The sequence below is a fragment of the Mastigoproctus giganteus genome, chromosome 4 (genome assembly GCF_048544385.1).
Source record: "Mastigoproctus giganteus isolate SK-2022 chromosome 4, ASM4854438v1, whole genome shotgun sequence".
In the NCBI taxonomy this organism is placed as follows: domain Eukaryota; kingdom Metazoa; phylum Arthropoda; class Arachnida; order Uropygi; family Thelyphonidae; genus Mastigoproctus; species Mastigoproctus giganteus.
In genome coordinates, this window is record NC_143578.1 from 126,184,690 (window position 1) to 126,209,569 (window position 24,880).

The following is a 24,880-nucleotide window of genomic DNA, read 5'->3' on the forward strand; positions in this document are numbered from 1 at the left end:
TTCTCCACTACCCTTGAGTGTGTACCACACAGTTGGTAGTTTAATTCTGGATTTACTGCTATCCATGTGCAGCACCTTCACATGTACTTCACATTTGTCAAGGTTGGACTGAAGTCCAACTGTGAAAAATAAGGCCATTTCTTAACCCATCTGCTTAATTTTTCTAGATCGTGTTGCAGTAACATATCCTGATTATTGTCACTAACCACCTGCAAATTTACATGTTAAGCCTAATATTCCATCAATATCATTAATAAATACAGAAAACAACAATGGACCAAGCAATGAACCACTGAGGACTCTACGCTCAAGAAGAGTAGTGCCCAATGATAACAACTCTTCTACTACTACTCAACCATTCCTTTATCCATAGCAGTAACTTGCCCTTAATTCCACACTGCTCCAATTTGTGGTACACTCATTTGTGCACAAATATAAAGCTTTTCTGAAATCTGAATATACACTATCAAAATTATTTTTTGCATTCAGTTTCTTTGCTACTGCATTACAGTATCCAATGAGATTGGTCAGACAACAACACCACTGAACATGTCCTCTCTAGATGGTCCTGGATTATTTTTTTAACCAGTGATTCCATTATTTTCATGGGAACAGAAGTTAAGCTAACTGGTCTCTAATCATTCTTATTACCTTTGATTCTCTTTGTGAATTGGGGATATATTTGTACATATCCAGTTCTTTGTAAAAGAATAAAAGAAGTTTACCTCAATATGATACATAGAACACTTCAGTATGATACTCTCCAGAAATTAAAACAAATATAACATTACAATAAAAATTAAATTAAAAAATCGAAAACATTACATTACAGTAAAAAATAAATTGAACACAATTAAAAATTAAGTAAAAAATTAATTAAAAGAATTTAACGAAAATACAGTAGTACGTCGGTTATCCGGAACAATTTGAAAGACTGATTATTGTTTTTTTATATATTCACGGTAGTACAGTAAGCGCTGGTTATAATGGTCACATTTGCAAATTGAATTTTGATTCTAATAAGCGAAAGATCAAGTCCAATAAACAGAAAACTGCAAATTGTTTTTGTTTTATGGTTGTAACCACTAGAATTCTGTGACCTTCAGAAATGTGCTTTAGAAAAATATCTAAGAGACTACTGGGTTTTCTCGGAAACCATGATTGAATTTCAGATTAGTTTAGCTCCAGATTCAGTAAGAATAATATCAGCCTGAAATTGTGCGATTTATGATTTTTCTCAATTTTTTGCTGTAAAATGTGAATGAAAAGAAAATGCACAGTTTTAACATTACAACAAAACACGGAAATTATTAATAGAATTAGAAAAGGTGAAAATTTAGGAAATCTCTCCAAAGAGTTTAATGTGGGGGCTTCAACAATTTACGACACCAAGAAAAATTACAATGCTATAACAGAATTTTTGTCGATTATGGATAATGAAGGAGGATCTAGCAGGAAAAAGACTATGTCGAAACCTAAAAATGCCGTTTTAGATAGTGGGCTTTATTTATTTTTTTTTTGTTTTCTTTAGAAGCGAAGTTTAGGTGAACCACTCTCTGGCCCAATGTTGTGTAGAAAAGTATTGGATTTTAATTGAAAATTAAGAGGTAACGAAGATTTCAAGGCAAGCACATGTTGGCTGAAAAACTTTAAACTGAGACACGGTATGCGTAACTACCTATTCAAGGTGATAAACTATCCGCAGACAAATTGGCAGCAGTGTCCTTTAAAAGAAAGTTTGCTTCAGTTATAGCAAATTAAGAGAAAAACGTTTATAATGTTGACAGGACGGGTTTATTATAGAAAGAATTACCGAGAAAAACCTAGCCACCAAAAGGGAAATTCCTGTACCAGGTTTTAAGATGAGAAAAGAGCGAGTTACAATTGCTATGTATGCAAATGTCATTGGAATGCACAGATTGTCCATGCTCATTATCGGTAAGCCAAAAAAACTGAGAGCATTTAAAAATCTTTCTAATTTTCCTGTTTTGTATAAAAATCATAAAAATGCCTGAATGGATGTTTCTGTTTTCCGAGATTAGTTTGTAATTTTTTTTTATTTAATTAATCTTAATTATTTAATTTAATCACAATATAAGATTAAATTTATTTAATTAAATAATTATCTTACCGGAAAAATTTTCTGGTTTGATTATCCAGAAAAATTTGGCTACCCAGAAGAGGTCTGACATCAATTATTCCGGATAACTGACGCTCTACTGTATTGCAAAACAATTTTCTTTCCTGAAGATGACAATGCTTTTCAACCATGTTGTGATCACAGGAATGAAAAATTACCAAATAGGGGTGGGCATGAATCTTAAATAGGGATTATTTGTCTTCACACATGTGCATAAAAGACCATGAATCGGAGATTAGATAGGACCGACGAATTCTCATGTAATTTAATTTCGACGGTTTCTGCAATTAATAGTCTCGTATAATTACGCTGGACACTAAGTTCAACCAGAGCTGTGATGCTGAATACGTTCTAAGTTGATTTCAATATTTGTAAAAGAACGTATTGAGCATAACAACTCCGGTTTTTACTATCAAATTCATTTCAAACTCTTATTGACTATTTCATTCACTTCCTTTCTCTCCAGGTAGTGCAATACATGGGCAACTCATTGTGAAGGATGAGTAGATATGGTGTATCTACACTGATATTATATAGTAATGTTTATTATGTATTTGTACATAGTAAAAATTGCATGAAGGAACTGAAAAATGAGAAAATTATTTTATTAGACATTTTTTATTATAATATGTTACACAATGTAAGGTTAAGTAAAGTTTATTGAAGTTACACTATTTTTCAGTTGTACGAATAAAGAATGAATCTAGAGTTGTTTGTGTTTTTTTTGTCTTGTTTTTTCAGATAAAACTGTGTCGTAGCATTTAGTTATGTCTTTAACTTCGTGCTTAACATTTGTTGCACAATTATGAAGAAGATCGTTCTCACAAAAAATATTCAAGTGCTTGGTCAATTTTCTAAAGGGAAAAAGGTTTTATTCTTCAATTTTCAAATCCACGTAACTATGGGGAATTGGATAATGAATACTCTGATACCGGGATCCCCCTGTACATATTAACTTAATTTTGTAATAAAAGAAAAGCACAACTGTTTTTGGAAGGGAATGATGTGTTCTGCATGTTAATGAAAATTTTGTATAAACTGAGTTTGGTTTAATGAAATTCTATTGTGCTATTAAAAGTTATCTGCATAAAAGTAACATTAATATTAAAACTTTTTTCCATAACTTACCATGGATATTCAGAAGATTCAGTTACCTGGTCACTTTTTGATACATTTATATATGCTTTATGATCATCGACTTTTGAATCTTTACCAGATATATTTCCCTGGAATACTTTTTCATCTTCTTCTAATGCTTCCTTTAATAACACAATGTTTTCTCTATGTTTCTTAGAATTTTCATGATTTTTTAACCTGAAAAATATGCATAATGATTTAAAAATTTCAAAACTCTTAATGAAATATGTACTCAGACAAATCTTTTTTTACTAGTCAACATTTCATATCTTTAACAATAAAATGTGTTTGGGCTATATATGGTAGATACTAAAATGACAATAAAATGACAATGTAAGCACTGAAAATGACAAAGTTATATGACATTTCTAAGTATAACTCGCCAGTTTAGGCTGCAGTTAGTGTTTTACCTTGTATTGGATGTTATCTATGATGTCACATTAAAGCTAATAAGTAGGATATGTGTAGGATCTTTTGCCAAGTGCAAGATGGATTATACACTCACTTCTGGATGTATATGGCATGAAATGGATGTTTAGGAAATGTAAACATTATAAAGTAAATCTAAGAACTTCTACTGTGTACGCAGTGGAGTGGCAAATTTACAATGGCAAATATAAATCATATTGCAGGAAGCCAGCTAAGCAGGCAAAGGCAGAGGGAAGTTGGTCCCATCAAACGAGGCATTTGCAAACACCTTTTATGTGTGTGCCCTTCTAATGGAAAACCACATCTGATGAGATTAGATTTATCACACTAGTTTACAGCTCTGAATTACCTAATGAGTTTCTGGTGAATTTTTTCCTTTTTTTTTGCTTATTCTGTAAGGTGAATTCCTGGGAGGGGGGAGGGAGTCTAAGTATTTTCTCTCACTCAGAAATGTTTGAATTGGGAATATTAAACTTGCCTGGCAACTTCATCCTTCACTATATACCTACTTTCTAGCGCTATACATTTCTCTTATCTGTAGATAAGCTCTTTCAGATCTCTCAAATAGACACTCTTCAATTTTCAACATACCTACCTTCTAGAGCAGTGATTCTAAAAAGGGCCAAAAATTGGTTTTTGGGGTGTGAAAAAATTCATAGGTATTACAATGGTTTGTGGCCTTCCAAATTTTAACCCTACCCAACGACATCTTATTCCTTAATATTTAATTTCTCTCATTGGGTTTTCTTTTCCACCGAGACAACTCATTTTTAACATATAGGTATATTATATTATGAGTGAGTGAGAAATTTTGATAAAAGGAAGACAGCGGGCATGATTTAATTCTTTGCTTTCATAGGAATTAATTGCTTAAGTACTTTCAGAGGTAACATCTCTGCAATCCTTGGCATTTGCACCTCTTTCCGACAGCTGTAACCTCGGCAGTGGCATGGTTTATTTATTTATTTATTCTTTTGTATAAATATAGTGCAAATGCATCAAGAATACATAGCTATATCTGAATAAATCAGATTATTAATAAAACGGCATCGTTTTAAGTTATATCTCATATTGTGAATACCTTCACAACGAGTTGCCATGATATTGCACTACTTCGAATAAGTAACGCTTCACCTAAGGAGAAGACTAATGTTACTTATTCTCAGATGGATACCACCACCCAGACGGCACCGTTTCAGGGCTATTTGGCCCTTCTTCGGTGGGTGGGTAGGTACCCGAGTGATGCAATGATGGCAAAACAGTTATGAAGTATAACTCCACAATATGAGAGATGCCTGATGGTGTATCATGTATTTAGACTCAAGCATTTAGGGCATAAGCCTCAAGCTATGAAGGGTCTAGACTATGTATAAATATAGTGCAAATGCATCAAGAATACATAGCTATATCTGAATAAATCAGATTATTAATAAAACGGCATCGTTTTAAGTTATTCTTTTGTTTCATCTGTCAATATATGCGGCATGGATGGGATAAGGAAATGTTTCAGTCTATTGTTTCTACGTTCTAAATGACAATTAGTATTGATTTATTGTTTCCTTGTGGAAGTTGTTTATTATTGATCCACAGTGCTTTTGCAAGTGACATGGGCTATGAGACTTAAATAAAAATAGTTTATATTTTATTATTTAATTCTTTGTAGTTATTCAACCCATCATCAATCATGTCAAGTGCCGAAAAGAAAAGGTGTCAACAGTACCTGGATGAATATCTGGCTTGTGGTTTTATTGAAAGCCCATTCAACTCAAGACAGCCTATGGATGGGATAAGGAAATGTTTCAGTCTATTGTTTCTACTTTCTAAATGACAATTAGTATTGATTTATTGTTTCCTTGTGGAAGTTGTTTATTATTGATCCACAGTGCTTTTGCAAGTGACATGGGCTATGAGACTTAAATAAAAATAGTTTATATTTTATTATTTAATTCTTTGTAGTTATTCAACCCATCATCAATCATGTCAAGTGCAATATCTGGCTTGTGGTTTTAATGAAAGCCCATTCAACTCAAGACAGCCTATGTGTATTATGTGCAGTGCTTTTTTTTGTAAAAGAACAGATGCTGGTACTCATTCTTTGCTATCAAGAAAAATTTAAAATGAAAAGGATACAAAAAGTACAGTACTCTACAAAATTATTTCCTGATATTGTTACTTTAGTGGTAATGTTTTTGGGATAAGAACAACAAATTAAGTACAAATTTGTATATTAACACAGTTTATTAAGCATAAATTTATTATTCAAGTATACTAGGGGGCTTCGCCCTCTGTTCGCTTCTTTTGAGAAAATAAAATAAAATATTTAACAGAAGCTTTTGACACTGTGTGTGTGTGTGTGTCTCTTCCTTAGCTATGAATACATAAATAAGTTACATATGTAAATCAAGAGTGGTACCGCGTGGTCATTTAGATAAACAAAGCATGTGCACGAGGTTTATCTAGCACGAACATGCTTAAACAGAAGCTTGTTTTACCACAGTAAAACAAGCTTACATTACATATTTTGTATTTGTCGCATATTACAGAGAGCCAACATCCCTCTTCTCCCATTGACTGAATAAATATCACTAGGAGGAAAATTATTTTAATGTATAGAAAGATAAAAAAAAAAAAAAAGTAAAATGTGTAAAAAATAAGTAAAAATTAGTAAAAGAAAATTTCATAATAAAGTTTTTATAGAATATTCCAAATTTTTATTGAGTTCTCATCCAACGCACTATGCTGACTTCTTTTCTTGTTTGTGTTTGTTGCTGAATGACGTTTTCGAAACAGCCATGAATCGACATATTTGCTGGTTAGAAGTGTGTCACCAGTGGGTCTACAATTTTACGAAATTGTAGTGAAGAAATTGTTTATGTCATCAACGAAGCTCTGGTTGGGCTGGCGATCAGATTCATTTGTGAAAATCCTCGTTCACATTCACTTGATGAAATTGGTATCATAGTCAGAGCGCTCATCAAATGCTCTTCAATTTTTCCGAACCGTCTTTTCGATTAGGTATTCTAGAAATCCATGGATTGTATCTTTTTCATTTAACTGAAGCCTAATTGACAATTTTCTAATTTCATTCTCACCAAATGCCAACATTTCACGTTTAGAAGGTTTAATACCTTCGTTGTCCTCATTTTCCTTCTCTCAATCATCGATATTGACACTAGTTCTTAAATTTGAATTTTTTCTTTTCTGTCTCTCTCTTTTTTTTTTTTTTTTTTTTTTTTTTTTACTGTTAAAATGTCATTGTCATTCGGATCAGCTACCATGACCACGTAAACAGAGATAGGGAAAATTTACGGAAAATGTGGATAACGCACTTCCGCGAAATGACAAATGATTATTTGTTTGGGTAAAAGAAAATAACTCTCCTAATTTGATTCGTACGTTGGCATTCGAGGTGAGCGGACGCGCTTAGACAGGGCTCCTCAGTTAAGTGGTTTACTTTTGGATAGTGCTTTTAAATATTTGATTTATTTAAATATTGTTGGATTATTTTGTTATAGGTTTTCCTGTAACTGTTTGATTTTAATAATATTATAGATATAATTTTTTAAAGTTACTTTCATTGATATTTATTTAATTTTATAATGGTTGTTACGAGATCTGCCTTAAACACGTCACAGGGTATCGTGAGTCACACGGAAATAGCAGATGGCGATTTACGGGTGAGTCATGATTTAATCCGTTGTGGAACCTGTGGAATGTTTTCCAAGGTCGACCTGGTGACTAATCCTACCTCACCTGGGGATTCTTTTCTTTGTGATCGATGTAAGGAGTGCACTGATCTTAAATTACAATTTGGTGCACTGATGGAACAATTTGAGTCCCTGAAAAAACGAGTGCTTGCCCTCGAAAATAATGCTTCTGGGAGCTCGTCAGGGACTCAAAACTCCAGCAATCTACCAAGTGATGCACACCCGATTCGAGCCTCAAAACAGAAAAACCAAGTGCAAACTACCCTGGTTAGAAAGGACATTGTTTTATTAAGAGACTCCATTGTCAGAGAAACGGGGAATATTTTTTGTAATAAAGATAGGTGGAGCAGAACCAGGGTATGTCTGCCGGGAGCAACTATTGATGATGTCACCAACAGACTGTCAGATTTTAAAGGGGGTAAAGAAAATATTATTATTCATGTGGGGACAAACGATATTAAACGTACACGATCTGACGATTTGTTGGAAAAATACAGGACCATGCTGAGGAAATGTCGCGAGCTAGGCCATAATGTCTATGTGTCTGCAATTCTGCCCAGACACGATAGGAGGGATTATATGTTAAGAGCCTTGTGGATTAACTCAAGACTTGAAGGAATCTGCAAGGCTTTAGGGGGTAAATTTCTATCAGCATGGCCCACACTTGTAGGTAGAAGGAATTTGTTTTGTAGAGACGGGATACACTTAAACAAAGGTGGTGCAAAAGTTTTTGCCAGTATTATTGAGGATACCTTAAAGGCTCAGGGAAACTGCTAGTTAGGGGGGATGTGGGTAATACTGACACGCGTTTATCTGATAATATTGGTCAATGTAACTCTTGCACATACCTTAAGAGTTCTTATCTGTTACCCCAACTGGACGTATTATCTAGATGTTCTGGGGGAAAAGACGTTTCACGTGAGCAGGTAGCTAATATCAGGGAAGAGAGCCTAAATAACTTCAAGGGTTGTGTTAGGGTTGTTAAATATACAAGAACAGTAAATCTTAATTGTTTATACAGTAATGTTAGAAGTGTCGTCAATAAAATGAGCGAATTCGAACTGCTGGTTAAAACAAGTAACGCGGACATAATAGGGCTTACGGAGACGTGGTGCCACCCGGAAATTGGGGATGATGAGTTTCAGTACGGCTTGTATAATGTATTTAGGAAGGATAGAGTAGATAGAAGGGGTGGTGGGGTAATGCTTCTTATCAGAAGCAGCCTGAGTGCGACGATAGCTTTCCCAGATTCAGACATTTCACATGCTAGTATAGAGTCTGTATGGTGTGAGATAGTTGGAAACAAAGGTACAATGCGAGTAGGCGTAATCTACAGACCAGGTGATTGTGAAGACTATGACAAAAGCCTCTACATGCAAATGGAATGGGCAAGTAAGCGTCAATGCCTTATTATGGGTGATTTCAATTTGCCTCTAATTGATTGGAGTAAATGGGAAGGAAACTCGACATGGGGAACAAAATTTTTAAATCAACTAGATGACTGTTATTTGTATCAACATGTCAGGGAAAGTACTAGAGAAAAGAATATCCTAGACCTCATCATCACACATGAATCAGATGACATAACAGGGCTGACAGTAGAGGAACCAGTAGCAGGAAGTGATCACGGAGTTCTACGGTGGATGATGACGAGAGAGGTAGCAGAAGTAAAAGGCAAAGGAATGGGGTTTAATTTCAGAAAAGGAAATTACGATGCCTTAAGGTACTACATGGCCTCTATTAACTGGGTAGATATCGCGCAGAGAATGAATACAATTGAACTGTGGTACGCTTTTAAAACATTAATCACAGATGCCTTGAATGCGTATATACCATTAAAAAAATACTCCACGAGAAGGGTTCCAAGTTGGATGAATAGTGAAGTTGCCACATTACTTGAGCAGAAAAAGGTGGCATGGAAACGTTACAGAGCAATAAAAAGTACTGAAGCATATAACAGCTACAAGGTGGTGTGTAATAGAGCCACAGAAAAGGTTCGACAGGCAAAGGCAGTTTATGAGAAATCACTAGCAAACAGAGCAAAGAGGGGGGATAAGGAATTCTTCACATATATAAATGCCAAGAAGAGCAGGACAAACCAGATCGGACCTTTACGTAAGGGAAAGGGGATAGTAATAAATACACCAGCTGCCGTTGCAGATGAACTCAACAGTTATTTTGCATCGATATTTACAAATGAAAAGCCTTTTGTGGCAATGGGAAATTGTGGGAGCAAAGTTAAAAAATATGTAATTAATGATATTGAAATTTCGCAAGATTATTTAATGAAAAAACTTTCAAGCCTACAGACTAGTAAGGCTCCTGGAGTTGATGGAATATACCCTATAATCTTGAGAGAGGCGGCAAGCGAGTGCATTGAACCACTGAGGCTGGTTATGCGAGCATCACTAGACTCTGGGGAGATTCCCTTGGATTGGAAAAGTGCAAATGTATCTCCCATACATAAGGGTGGCTCTAAAAGTGAAGTGGGAAATTATCGACCTGTCAGTCTGACTTCAGTAGTAGGGAAAATCATGGAGGCATTGATCAAGGGTGGAATTCAGGATCATTTGGATAGAATTGAAATTCTCAAGGATACTCAGCATGGTTTTGTAAAGGGAAAATCATGTTTAACAAATCTGGTTCGCTATTTCGAAAGGGTCACTCACGAGCTGGATTTAGGGAATAATTTCGACATTGTTTATTTAGATTTCAGCAAAGCTTTTGACTCAGTCCCACATGAGCGGTTGCTTTATAAGCTGGAACAGGTCGGAATCACTGGGAAAATCCTTAGATGGATAGAAGGATGGCTTCAGGGCAGGAGGCAGAGGGTTGTGATAAATGGCTATTCCTCAGATTGGGTTGATGTAAGAAGTGGGGTTCCCCAAGGATCAGTATTAGGACCACTGTTGTTTTTAATTTTCATAAACGACATTGATGAAGGGATAGAGGGCGTGATGTCTAAATTTGCAGATGATGTTAAAATTGGTAGAGTAGTTAATGATCACTGTCAAGCTGAGCTTCTTCAGAGAGACCTAGATAGACTTCAAGAATGGTCAGAAAAATGGCAGCTGTGTTTTAATCCAACAAAGTGTAAGGTATTACACCTGGGAAACAGTAATCCCAAAATAACTTATTCACTTGGTGGAGTTCAACTAAACCCAGTACTGGAGGAAAGGGACTTGGGTGTTACGATACGGTCAGACATGAAATTCTCTGAGCATTGTAAACAGGTTGCAAGGAAGGCCCATGGTGTCCTATCGATGATCTATCGAACTTTTGCAAGTAGAGATAGGGACGTGATAATCCCATTATATAAGGCCTATGTTAGACCACACTTGGAATACTGTGTTCAAGTATGGAGACCGCACCTAAAGAAAGACATCGAGCTTCTTGAAAGGGTGCAAAGAAGGGTAACTCGCCTGGTGAGATCGGCAAAAGGGCGTCCTTATGAAGAAAGACTTCGAATATGTGGGTTGCAGAGTTTGGAAACTAGACACCTTAGAGGAGATTTGATTGAGGTGTTTAAGGCTCTGAGAGGCATCAGTAAACTGAATGAGGACAAAATTTTCAAGATTATAAATGATGCTAGAACTAGGGGACATAAATTCAAGTTACGCGGGGAAATGTTTAGATTGGACTGCAGGAAGTTTTATTTTAGCCAGCGAGTTATAAATTACTGGAATAAGTTGCCTTCATGGGTGGTAGAGGCCGACAGTTTGGGGAAATTCAAAAGTCATCTGGATAGTACTTTCGGGTAAGGGAAGCGCATAGGATGATAGGATTAATTTCCTTTTTATTTAATTTTTAATTTCATTTTATTATTTTTATTTCTTTATTAATTATTATTATTTATTTATTTAATTTTTGTTTTTATCATTGTTTTGTTCGGATTTTTTTTTTTTTTTTTTTTGGCTGGTGCAGCATAAGCCATAGGCTTTCTTGCACCATACGGCCGTTACTAATACTAATTCTTGAAAGGGGCGCTTAGAGTTGATTCACAGCAGGGACCAACCTATGGCCCATGCAAAAAGTGAACTAAAACAGCATTTTAAATTTTGTTAATTATCAAAAAAATTTTCAAATATTTTCAATTTTAGGTGTGTCATTACATTTATTTATTCACCTTAATACTGAAAAGCAGTGGTCCTTTTCAGGTTGTAAATTTTGTAAAGTGAGCATCTGCTTTTAAATAAAAAAAACAAAAGTAAGGCATTTTTTAAAAAAAACAAAAGTAAGTCATATTTTTATAATTTTAATGAAATATAAAAAATAAAATAGTGACAGATTTGTTACACATAAAAGTGTTGGGAATTTGAATTTTTTATATATAGCCTGAAAATAAAAAATTGCAACATGAAAGCAGAAACTTCCTTTTACGTGTAACAAGATATGGAAAATGTAAAACACTAATTTTTCTTGAATCATTCAGTGCAGCTCCTGAAAGAAATCTAACTTTGAAATGGCCCCTGTAAGGGAAAAGGTTGGACACCACTGCAATAGAAGGTTGGCCAGAACCCATTGAGAATACCCCCTGATCTGTTCACTGTTGACCAGCACCGGCTTCTCCGTATATTGGACAGGTGGTCACAGTGGTGGATTCAGGGTAGGGACACCGGAGCACATGCCTCCCTTTTGTTTTTCGGAAAATATACACCAATCGTTTAAATTCCCTTTAGCTACAATATATATATATATATATATTTTTTTTTTTTTTTTTCATTGTTAACATAGGATTTTATCTATTTTTGCATTGTGGCTCAGCTATTTTCAAATGACTACAGTTGTTAACACTGATGGTAATGTGATCGCCATTCTAGTGCACAAAATGGTGCCCCTCGTCATTTTTTTCTGGATCCACCACTGGTTGGTCGGATAGATTTTACCAGGTAATCCAGGTAACCCCTAAGTTGTTAAATGGTAATCCTTTTAACTCTCTGAACTGTTGCTTAGCAGCAGCATTAATTTCCTAAAGGACAGAAGTGCAAACAGTGCGTATCCAGTTAAGTCTCTCCTAATCTGTTCGTTATTTAAAAATTTTCTTTGCTCAACGGAAACTATTTTAAATGCAATTTCCAAGGGAAATTCAAAAAAAATTTGCTATTAAAGGAGTTCTTTAAACAGAAGTCACACTAAGTAATTAAGAATTCTAAAAATGGTTTTAAAGTTTTATATAGAAAATATCTTAACAATAGACAGTGAAAAATGCAAATTTAGTTAAATAACTTTAAGCTTATTTGAATAGTAGGTAAACGTGAAAAAATTTACGGAAAATTACAAATTTCGAAGTGTACTGCATCCAAATGTCACAAGCCACTGTTAATAAAGGTGCCAGCATGCTGTACTATTGCGTACCATCCCAAAAAAAGCAATGATTATGTGTAATAGTTCTTTTTCAAATGAGGCTATGAAACCATCAAGACTTTTAGATCACTTAAAAAGGAAACATCCTGATAAAGTTGATAAACATATTGAATATTTAAAAAATTTAAAACAGAATTTTGAGCAACATAACACTCTTACTTCCTTATTTAAGAAGAACACACAAACAAATGACGATGAAATGACTGCATCTTATAATTGATTGTAGAAATCACTGCAAAAACTGGTAGTGATCATACAGTTGCAGAGACCGTTATAAGACCCACATTAGAGACTGCAATTTCAACAGTGATGCATCAAAATCCTTCCAGTATTTTAAAAGCATTGCCATTGAACAATGATCCAGTTCGAAGACTAATCAATGCAATGTCAATTAACATCTCGTTTGATGTTTGTGGAGCAATCAGGAAAGAGATATATTGCCAAGGGGAATGTCATTGTGTGTGCACGATGTAAGGAGTGTGAGGAAATTAGGCACCAACTCAGGGTTGTTATGGGCCTATATGAGAGCTTGAAGGACAGGGTGGATGCCCTCGAAGGATATAAATTGAGGTGCCCATGAAGCTCTCAGTTGACCACATCAATGCCAGAGCTTGCACTTGAACATCACACTACACAGTGGCAAACCCCAAGGCAGAATGCATTAGTCCCAAAGGAACTTTGTTGTCGGTGACTCTATTGTCAGGGAAACAGGGAACATACAGGGTGTTTCAAAAGTGATGGTCAATAATTTAAAGGTGAACTGTACAGACTACAATATGCAAAAAAGCCTAGTAAATATGTATCCTTAAGTGAACGTTTTCGAGATATTGCACATTTCTAGGTGGGATCCACCACTGACCTGTTTGTTTAGGTTAAGTTAGGCTATGCTCATTCTCTCCCTTTCGCCTCTGTCAATGCTCTGAGATGTAGCATGCATACTAGTACTTGTCAAAGGATAGTCAACATGGAAAGAGGTTACAGCAATGAAGAGTATGCAGAAATGCACTTCATGTATGTTAAAGCCAACAGCAGTGCACTCGAGGCAGCACATTTGTACCAAGAGGCAGCCCAACAGGTGCACATTCATCAGGGTACATCAATGCCTTAGAGAACATGGGTGCTTTGCAGATGGAGTACGAGCAGGTAGGCCCAGAAGCATAACACCTAATGTTGAGGAAAGGGTGTTAGAACGAATAGAACAAAATCCAGGAATTTCGACTAGGAGGGTTGCTCTGCAAGAGCATGTACTGAGTCATAGCAGTTGTGTGGCAAATTTTACATCGCCAATTACTGTACCCCTACCATATCCAGCGTGTACAAGGTCTCAGCAATACAGACTACCCTCCCAAAGTGCTCCCATAGTCAGTGGCAGATCTTAACAGAAAATGTGCATTATCTCGAAAATGGTTCATTTGAGGCCCGATGTTCACCGGGACTTTTTTTGCTTATTTTAGTTTCTATTTTTCAACTTTAAATTATTGACCATCATTTTTGAAACACCCTGTATAGAGTAAAAAGGATAGATGGAACAGGACCAGGGTAGGTTGTCCAATGGGAAAAGGTTGATGACGTTGTAGAGCAGAAATCATCTTTAAAGGGCACAAAAGGTGATATTTTTTTACATGCTGGCACTAATGACATTAAGAGTAGGAGACCGGCAGAATTACTTAACAAGTACAGGTCAATGTTGAAATAAAGTTGTGAGCTAGGGTTGAATTTGAAAGTGTCTGCAATTCTGCCCAGACACGATAGGAGAGAGTATATGACGAGAGCCTTGCCGATGAATTCGGCCCTGGAAAGATTGTGCAAAGCTCAAGGGGTAGAATTTTTTTCAGCCTGGTCTGTGCTTGTTAACAGGAGAGACTGCTTCTACAGGGATGGGGTACACTTAAATAGAAAGGGTGCAAGAATATTTGCTGATGCTATCGAGGCAGTGTTACGTTGGTCAAAAAACTGCTAGCTTGGGGGGAGGGGATGGAATACACGGACTAATAGATTAATAGTAGCCGCTGGCAGAGGTGAAAGTGATTCTTGCACTGCTTCTATTGGAATGAACAGCAGCCTGGAAAACAAGGGGCAGGGGATTCCAGACACTGCTGGGAGTCACTGCGGAACAAGTAATCTGTGTTAGGATTGCTAAAAATTGTTGTGTTGATGGGGTTTTAAGTGCAATGGCTACTTAGGCCATATTGCACTTAGAAAAGTGGTTCATACTGCCTGTGTTGGTTCATGTAGAAGCAGTTGGAAATGGCTATACAGTCCTATTCGTTTTACGAAGGAGAAGAATTCTGTGAGATATGATTTTTCGCGTATGATATGGCTAAGTGACAAAGGTTCCTTTAAGCTTGCCAGAGAACTAAATGACACTAGTCAAGCATTATTATACAGAGTACATTCCAGAAGTATGTATTTGACTGTGAGTGGTGTATGACAATGGTTAAACTGAGGGTCATTACCTGACAGGAGGAACAGATGAGTTAAATGAGTATGGCCGATTCTGGCTCTGGCTAGAATTACTACTTCTTGTCTGTTTGCAATGAGGCTGGAAGCCCATAATTTTGGTACAGGTTTAATTTGAAAAAGTTTATTAAGAATTTGCGCTTGCCATTGAAGAGTCCATCGACCTTTACATATACTTCAGATCTTCATTTTATAATCTGTGAACGGTACTAGGAAATTCGTTGGGGCTGCTCTCGATGGATGTTTGGCAGCATCATCCGCAATTTCATTTCCTGGTATTCCAGTATGGCCAGGTATCCAGCAGAAAATAACCTTTTGTTGATGCTCTCTCAGACGTATCAACTCTGTTCTAATGAGCTTTAATAGAGGGTGAGTAGATGGGGATATCTAAGAATAGGAACAGGTGCATGTATACTTGCGTGTACAGCAATGCTAGGAGTTCGGTAAATAAATTTGATGAATTTGAGGTATTGCTCAAAACATCAAAGGCAGATATTATTGGGATATCAGACACATGGTGTCACACATAAGGAATGCAGAACTGGAAATTGGGGAGTACCATGTGCACATTCATTCAACTCACCTTCAGCAAGTCCACCTCCTAAGCCTAGGCTTATATGTGGATTATGCTTCTTCAGTGATATTATCTTAAGCTGTTCTTAAAAATATATTATAATAATAAAAAAAATACTATTTAAAATTCAACATCACAACACATCTTAGGAGAGCACTAATCCTCTTAGCCGCAGCCAAGAAGGATATAGTGTTAGCTATCGTCGTCGTCTTACATATCCTAATTGGCTGTGTTACTGTCCCCAGCCACGAAGAGGCGGGAACTACTATCTAGCCTTGCTCTCCGTTTAAAAACTAGACTCCCAAACTTATTAAAATACCATAGGAGAGCCCTATCCATGAACATGATCCAAAGATCTTGTTGTTCAAGTTTACCTAGACTTATCTCCAATTCATGTCTTAGATCAACATATTGATCACAATGGAGCATAATATGGACACTAGTTTCTTGTAACCCACAAGAACATAAATCATTTTCCACAAGTCCCAACTCATGGAGTCTTTTTGCCAATCCATGTCCAGTAATAAGAAAAGTGGAATGTAGTCCAAATTGCTGCCAAGGATTTGCCTGCACGTTTAATATGTCAACTCTCGGTAAATACATATGGGTGACACGTCCTTTTTCACTCGTGTCCCACCACTGTTCCCATACAGCCATCAGTTCATTTTTAATTCTTGCCTTCTCTTCTTTATAATCAGATCTTGAGTATATCCTATTTAGATCTGGGCAAGAGGAAACTCCCAACACAGTTTTCCTGATGTTCTTTCTAGTACAGTATAGTAACGGCGACAAGATGGTCTGCAAATCAGCCGGAAATCGCCCAGCCAAGACCTGCAGAGCATCTGTCGACACTGTTCTGCAGGCCCTTGTTGGGCATAGGAGAGCAAAACTCTGCGCTTGGAGCAAGTACTTCTTTTCAACACTATTAGTTATTCGGTGCAACCAAGCCACAGAAGAATATGTGATTATGGGGGGGGACAAATACACAGTCATAAAGGAGATTCAGTGCTCTTCCTTTTATCCCCCAATCAGTTCTAATCATGTTTGGCAGCATCATCCGCAATTTCATTTCCTGGTATTCCAGTATGGCCAGGTATCCAGCAGAAAATAACTTTTTGTTGATGCTCTCTCAGACGTATCAACTCTGTTCTAATGAGCTTTAATAGAGGGTGAGTAGATGGGGATATCTAAGAATAGGAACAGGTGCATGTATACTTGCGTGTACACCAATGCTAGGAGTTCGGTAAATAAATTTGATAAATTTGAGGTATTGCTCAAAACATCAAAGGCAGATATTATTGGGATATCAGACTCATGGTGTCACACAGACATATGGAATGCAGAACTGGAATTTGGGGAGTACCGAGTACCACGTGCACAGGAAGAATAGACAGGATAAAAAGGGAAGAGGGGTTACGGTATTAGTTAAGAAACACAAACTCCAAGAAAGTAGGCAGTCAACATAGCTGGACAGTGCAGTGTCATGTCAGTTTTGTGTGACATAAGCATTGTAAAAGCAAAATTAAGAGTAGGAGTGTGTTATAGCACTAATGACTCTGGCGAGTATAATAAACAACTGAACAGAGAAATAGAGTGGGCCAGTAAATCAGAGTGTCTTATAATGGGGGATTTTAATTTCCCAGAGATTGACTGGAATTTGTGAGTTGCTAGTGTGTGGTCAGTCACACTAGCAAGGCTTTTGGGGATTTATCGGATGACTGTTTTCTATGGCATCATGTTCAGAAGGCAACTAGAGGGAGCAATACTCTTGATCTGATTATCAGTAGTGATTCTTCAATCATTAAGAATCTGCAGATAAAGGGACCACTATGTGGCAGTGATCACAGTGTGCTGAAGTGGGATTTACTTAAAGAGGTGACTACCATCAGGGGTAAAGGGAAGGGTTTTTGCTTTCGTAAATGTGACTACAGCGGTCCGAGACAGCATTTAAATTCTATATGGTGGGAACAACTGATGATGTTACCAACAGCAAATTCAAAATGGGAAGCATTCAAAGAATTAATCTTGGAAGCTAGTACGCTTTTAATACCAACTAAGAAATTTTGTTCAAGGTTTAGGCCTAAATGGATGTCAGATGAACTTTTTTTTTTTTTTTTCCTTGTTAGTTGTTGGCGCATCAGCTTCTATGGCCTATAGTGCACCTCCCAGAGTTATTGCATTTTTTTACTGTGATTCAAGCCCGAGGCGGGAATCGAACCCACAACCTTTGGGTTGCAGGCAGGCACTTTACCTACCTGGCATGCCCGGTTCAGCTGTCAGATGAACTAATGAGACATGTGGCAGATAAGAAAAGTGCACGGGATACATATAAATTAACAGATGACATGGAAGCCTATGATAGATATAAGTTGGTCTTTAACCAAGTTACAAAGGAGGTTAGGCAGGCGAAGGCAGATTACGAGAAATCTTTGGCAAGGGATGCAAAGAAAAACAGCAAAGACTTCTTTACTTATGTAAACTCTAGACAGAAGGCGATGAATCAGATTGGTCAACTTGATATCAATGGTCCAACTGTTAATGATCCTGCTCAGGTAGCTAACAAATTAAATGAGTATTTTGCATCTACATTCACAAAGAGGAGTTATTCAGAAAGAAGAATGCTAGAGGTGAATTAAACTCTGGCAGTGAGCCAGATGATTTTGTAATAACTGAGACCAAAGTGGAAGAGAAATTGTTGAAGATAAACACCAGAAAGGGACCTGGGGTAGATGGGATCTATTCAGTTACATTAAAGGAGGCAGCAAACCCTTAGCCATAATTACGAGAGCTTCCTTGGAGTCAGGGGGGGGGGGGGTACCCATGGACTGGAGATGTGCAAATGTGACCCCAATTCACAAAGAGGGATCAAAGGGCGACACAAGTAATTACAGATCTGTTAGTTTAACTTCTTTTCCAGGGAAATTAATGGAGGCACTGGTTAAAGAAGTACTACACGATTATCTAGACAAGACTTCAGTTATAGCATTAACATTAGTAGAGGCATTTGATGCAAGAAAGCAAGCTTATGCAGCATCAGCCAAAAAAAAAAAAAAAAAAATAAATAAATAATAATAAAAATAAAAATAAATAAATAAAAAATAACCACTTCCACTTCACCCCTCTGTTCATTCGAAATACCTGTCCAGCTGAGCCTTAAACTTATTTAGGCTATCAACTTCCACGACAAGGGATGGAAGTCTGTTCCACCAACCAACCACCCACTGGCTAAAGGCAAATTTCCTCACGTCTATCCTACATCTGTCTTTCCTCAATTTGAATTTATGCCCTCTCAGGTGATTATTCTGAGCAAGAGGAAGAATCCCATCAGCATTGAGCATGCTCAAACCATTCAAGGCTTTATACACCTCTATCAGATCACCTCGCCAGTGCCTAGTCTCCAGACACTGTAATTTGCAAAACTTAAGCCTTTCTTCATAAAAGCACCCCTTTGTTTCATTCACTAATCTTGTTGCCCTCCTCTTTACTCGTTCCAGCATCTCTACATCCTTCTTGAAATGAGGCCTCCAGACCTGTATACAGTACTCAAGGTGTGGCCTGACCATTGCCTTATACAAGGGGATAATCACCTCCTTATCCCTGCTAGAAAAATTCCTATATATCATCGACAATACACCATGAGCTACTCTTCAGACCATCTGCACTGCTCAGAAAACTTCATATCTGCCTGCACAACCACCCCCAGGTCCCTTTTATTCTCGACCACTGCCAGTGTAGTACCACAGAGTTGATACGTTGCTCTGGGGTTGTTTCACATATGTAGTACTTTACATTTGTCAATGTTAAACTTCATTTGCCACCTCTCAGCCCATCTGCTCAACCTTTCCAGATCCTGTTGCAGTAGCATAGTGTCAGTAGTGTCCTTGACAACCCTGCCAACCTTCGTATCGTCTGCAAACTTGGACATTAAGCTTGATATACCATCATCAATATCATTTATAAATACAGAAAACAATAATGGACCCAATACTGAACCCTGAGGGACTCCACTAATAACATTAGTCCACGATGAGCAGTGTCCATTGATTACCACTCTCTGTCTTCTCCCCCTCAACCACCCCTTTATCGATAGCAGCAATTTGCACAGCAGTCTTCCATGTGCAACCAAAAGCCTTTCTAAGATCCAAGTATATAATATCAAAGTTATTCCCTGCATCCAGTTCTTTTGTGACTGCATCATAGTATCCAATCAAATTGGTCAGGTAAGACTTCCCCTTAACAAAACCATGCTGTGTCTGAGCTATGACTGAAGTCTTGTCTAGATGATCCTGCAGTGCTTCTTTAATTTTCCGGGAACAGAAGTTAAACTAACAGGTCTATAATTGCTTGTGTCGCCCTTTGATCCTCCTTTGTGAATTGGGGTCACATTTGCACATCTCCAGTCCATGGGTACTTCCCCTGAGTCCAAGGAAGCTCTCATAATTATGGCTAAGGGTTTGCTTACTTCCTTTGCTGCCTCCTTTAATATAACTGGATAGATCATATCCACCCCAGTCGCCTTTCTTGTATTTATCTTCAACAATTTCTCCTGCACTTTACTCTCAGTTATTACAAGATTCTCTAGCTTACTGCCAGAGTTGAATACACCTGTGGAATTCCCCTCACTGAATAACTCCTCATGTGTGAATGTCGATGCAAAATATTCATTTAGTTTATTAGCTACCTGAGCAGGATCATCAACAGTTGACCCATCGATATCAAGTGGACCAACCTGATTCATCCCCTTCCTTCTAGAGTTTACATAAGTAAAGAACTCTTTGCTGTTTTTATTTGCATCCTTTGCCAGAGATTTCTCGTAATCTGCCTTCGCCTGCCTAACCTCCTTTGTAACTTGGTTACAGATCAACTTGTATCTATCATAGGCCTCTGTGTCACGTGTTAATTTGTATGTATCCCATGCATTTTTCTTCTCTGCCATATGTCTCATTAGTTCATCTGACATCCACTTTGGCCTAAACTTTGAACAACATTTCTTAGTTGGTATGTAAAGCCTAGTAGCTTCCAAGATAAGTTCTTTGAATGCTTCCCATTTATAGCGCGCGCATACAGCATGGGTTTGTTAAAGGGAAGTCTTGTTTGACCAATTTGATTGGATTCTATGATGTGGTCACAAAGGAACTGGACGAAAAGAATAATTTTGATATCATATACAGTCGAACTTCCCAATAACGAATTCGATAAATCAGGCGAAAAAATTCGTTATAGAGAAATTTCGTTATATAGAGAATATCTTTTTTATTAGAAATTGTTATATAATTAGAAAATGAAAACGAATCTACTTTTATTTTTAATGTATTATTTCAAAAACATACTTATTTAAATTACGTTTACACAATTTTCGCCGCTAAATATCATAAATTAAAAAAATCTGTAATTTTCGTTTGCACAGTACAATTAAAAAATTGTCTGATTCTCAAAGAAAACCTCACATTTGTTCAGAGCATTAAAAACATTATCACGAACATTTTCACAAAACTGTACACCCATATGAACCATTTTAAAAGCGTTAATCATTTCTTTGCGAGTTGGCTTTTTTACGGGTTGTTCTAATGCATCTTCAGTGTCATCGTTAATTTCTTCGTGATCATGGTCGTGTCTAACACTGTTCAGCAGTATTTCATCTTCATTTGGATGTTCTGTTGTAGTCAGACCTTGATCTACATAAACATAACCATCTGTAAGATTTGAAAATCTTACAAAAATAAAATATTTTTTTTTAGACTTTGGAAGTTAGTTTTCCTTTTTGGATTCTTGCCGTTAGTAGGATAATATGTCCACAGTTTCAATAACAAGAATTATTCAGTAAGAATTATAAAATTAGTGTGTAGTAGAAATGAAAACAGAGCCATTAGCATTAACTTCCGTTAAAGCAGGGAATAGACGGTGAATACTACGGCAAAAGCAGCAAGTGGTTCTGCGAAACAAACAAGTTAATGTTTATGCAAGGTCAAAATAGTAGGGCAATTTACTTCAGTCGCAGACCGGAAGTCGGTTCTTAAACGCACACACAAGTTTCCAAATATAGATGCTGTGGTCACTAATGTCACTTTTTGTGGTTTTAAAACGCTATGGAGACAAGGCGTTATATGTGAAGAGTAAAGTTGTTTTTGGACAATCGGCACCTTCAAACGGCATACCGGATGGCCGCTGATCCAACAGGTTGTAAAAAAGGGGAGTATTGATCACGTGCTACTGGGCCGGCAGAATATGGAGTTTTCCAACAAATGGAATGAGATAGAATCCGAAAGTAAATGTAAGATTGGTAGAAGTCACTGGGAATTGGGCGGGGCGAAATCGGCAGTAAGAGGTAGGAAAAAGGCAGTGAAAGAGTTGCAGAGGACACTAAGTTGAGATTTTGGCGGTGTGAGTTAAAATGGTTTAGGAGGACACTAAGTAGAGATTTGGCAGTGTGAATGAAAATGGTTTAGGAGGACACTAAGTAGAGATTTGGCAGTGTGAATGAAAATGGTTTAGTCAGACACAAGTTTAGATTTTTGTGGATGCTAGTAAGAATGGTTTAGTCAGACACATAGTTTAGATTTTGGTGGATGCTAGTAAGAATGGTTTAGTCAGACACATAGTTTAGATTTCGGTCGGTGCTAGTAAGAATGGGTTAGTCGTTGAGAAAGTCAGAGTTTTTTTTTTGAGTGGAACATAGTCAATGTTGGCTCTTTGAGACGTCTAGGAGTTGGGAAGAAATATGTGGAAGACAAAACGAGTCTCTCACAAGGAAAGGGTGAAATCAAATCTGCCGTTAAAGACCAAGATTCCTGAAATCTTGGAAAGCAAAGTGCTGGAATCGGAACCCCGACCGACATGATAGTAGCCATTCCGGAACAGGAGAAGTGCATCAAGCGGGCTGAATAAAATGAAGCCGAAACCTCCTGGCAGCACAACTACCAGTGCCTAATTCTTCAAGAATAGTAAGACGCTGCCCCAGATAGTGATGATAAGCTGTACCTGATAGGAAGGATCAAAGATGACGCCCCGCCAAGTTCTACAAGTAAGTGGCTAGATTGTAGTAGTACCTTCACACACACCAAGAACTATAGAAACCCAGTAAATTGGTCAGCAGGACTTTAGAAATACCTAAATGTAAAGATAGTTTAGGGAAGAATCAGGAAGGAAGAACATTAAAAAGAGGGAAATTTATTAGATATAAGATATTTAGAATGTTGGATATATGATAATGTAGAAAGGGATAGAATGGAATTGATGTTAATCATTAATTGTTATTAATGGTATTTAAATGAAGCAGTATTAAACATATGCGGGATGGAATAGAATGGAATTAATATTTCTTGTTAATTGTATTTAATTGGTGCAGTACTAATATGTGTAGAAAGGAATGGATTGGAATTGTTATTTCTTGTTTAACTGATGCAGTATTAAACATGTAGAAAGGGATATAATGGAATTGATATTGTTTTACTAATGGTGTTTAATTGATGCAGTAGTAAGTATATGTAGGAGGGAATGGAATGGAATTGATATTTCTTGTTTAATTGATGCAGTAGTAAGTATATGTATGAGGGAATGGAATGGAATTGATATTTCTTGTTTAATTGATGCAGTAGTAAGTATATGTAGGAGGGAATGGAATGAAATTGATATTTCTTGTTTAATTGATGCAGTAGTAAGTATATGTAGGAGGGAATGGAATGGAATTGATATTTCTTGTTTAATTGATGCAGTATTAAGTATATGTAGGGAGGAAGGGAATGGAATTGATATTTCTTGTTTAATTGATGCAGTATTAAGTATATGTAGGGAGGAAGGGAATGGAATTGATAATTCTTGTTAATAGTATTTAATTGATGCAGTATTAAGTATATGTAGGAAGGAATGGAATGGAATTGATATTTCTTAATTGATACAGTATTAAGTATATGTAGAAAGGAATGGATGGAACTGATATTTCTTGTTTAATTGATGCAGTATTAAGTATATGTAGGAGGGAATGGAATGGAATTTATATTTCTTGTTTAACTGATGCAGTATTATACATGTAGAGTGGGATAGAATGGAACTGATGGTTCTTATTAATGGTAATTAAATGAAGCAGTATTAAGTATATGTAGAAAGGAATGGATGGAATTGATACTTCTTGTTAATGGTATCTAATTGAGGCAGTATTAAGTATATGTAGAAAGGAATGGAATAGAATGGAATTGATGGTTCTTATTAATGGTAATTAAATGAAGCAGTATTAAGTATATGTAGAAAGGAATGAAATGGAATTGATATATCTTGTTAATGGTATTTAACTGATGCAGTATTAAACATATGTAGAAGGGGATAGAATGGAATGGATAATTTTTTACTAATGGTATTTAGAGGATGCAGGATAAAATATATTAACAAAGGAAGGGATTCATATTAGCTTGTTGATGATTTTTACTGAAGTATGAATATGATGTATATATACACATGTAGGTGAGACCAAATCATGTTGTCATATGTATGAATTTAATTATTATTTGGTTTTAATTATGCTCATGTAAATATGTCTAATAAACTGATTTTTTTTTTTATATACAACATTTGTGTGTTTTTTGTTGTTCTGAGTACCAGCCTATCCAAAGGGAATTAAACACATTAAGGAGATTTTCCCCTTGAACTTAGAATTTTCTGTGAAGCAATAGTCAGATGTGCAAGTGGGGAGATATTTTAAAGGGGAGTTGTTTATTATAAAAGGATATATAAATAAAAATAATAAATGACATATATATATATATATATAATCATGCATTAAAATATTTCCCCCCCCACACATCCAGTGTTATATCATTTTCGATGTCTCCAGACGATTCTAATAATGTCCAAAAGTTTTTCAGTTGTGAAAGGGGCAGTTCATCCTGTTTTTCCAGTTGTTGTTCGACTTCTGCATTCAATGCAAATTAGTTTTGAAAAACAATTTTGAATAGTGTATTCAGTGACATCGTTTGTCCAAACTTTTGCCAGTTCAGAGATGCAATCTCTAAGGTTAATTGTAACCTCCAAGTTTCTATTTTCTGATAATGCATTGACAATCTTCATTATTATTCTCTT

The 24,880-nt window shown here is 36.5% G+C and overlaps 1 protein-coding gene across 1 annotated transcript in view; it reads right to left on the reverse strand.

The window, feature by feature from the left end:
• The window catches only part of LOC150087048 (dnaJ homolog subfamily C member 21), a 374,824-nt gene that overhangs the window by 111,844 nt on the left and 238,100 nt on the right, over window positions 1-24,880 (reverse strand). The window contains exon 10 of the mRNA XM_090372359.1: window positions 3,269-3,454. Coding sequence (XP_090228485.1) covers window positions 3,269-3,454 — 186 coding nt within the window. The remainder of the gene's footprint in view (window positions 1-3,268; window positions 3,455-24,880) is intronic.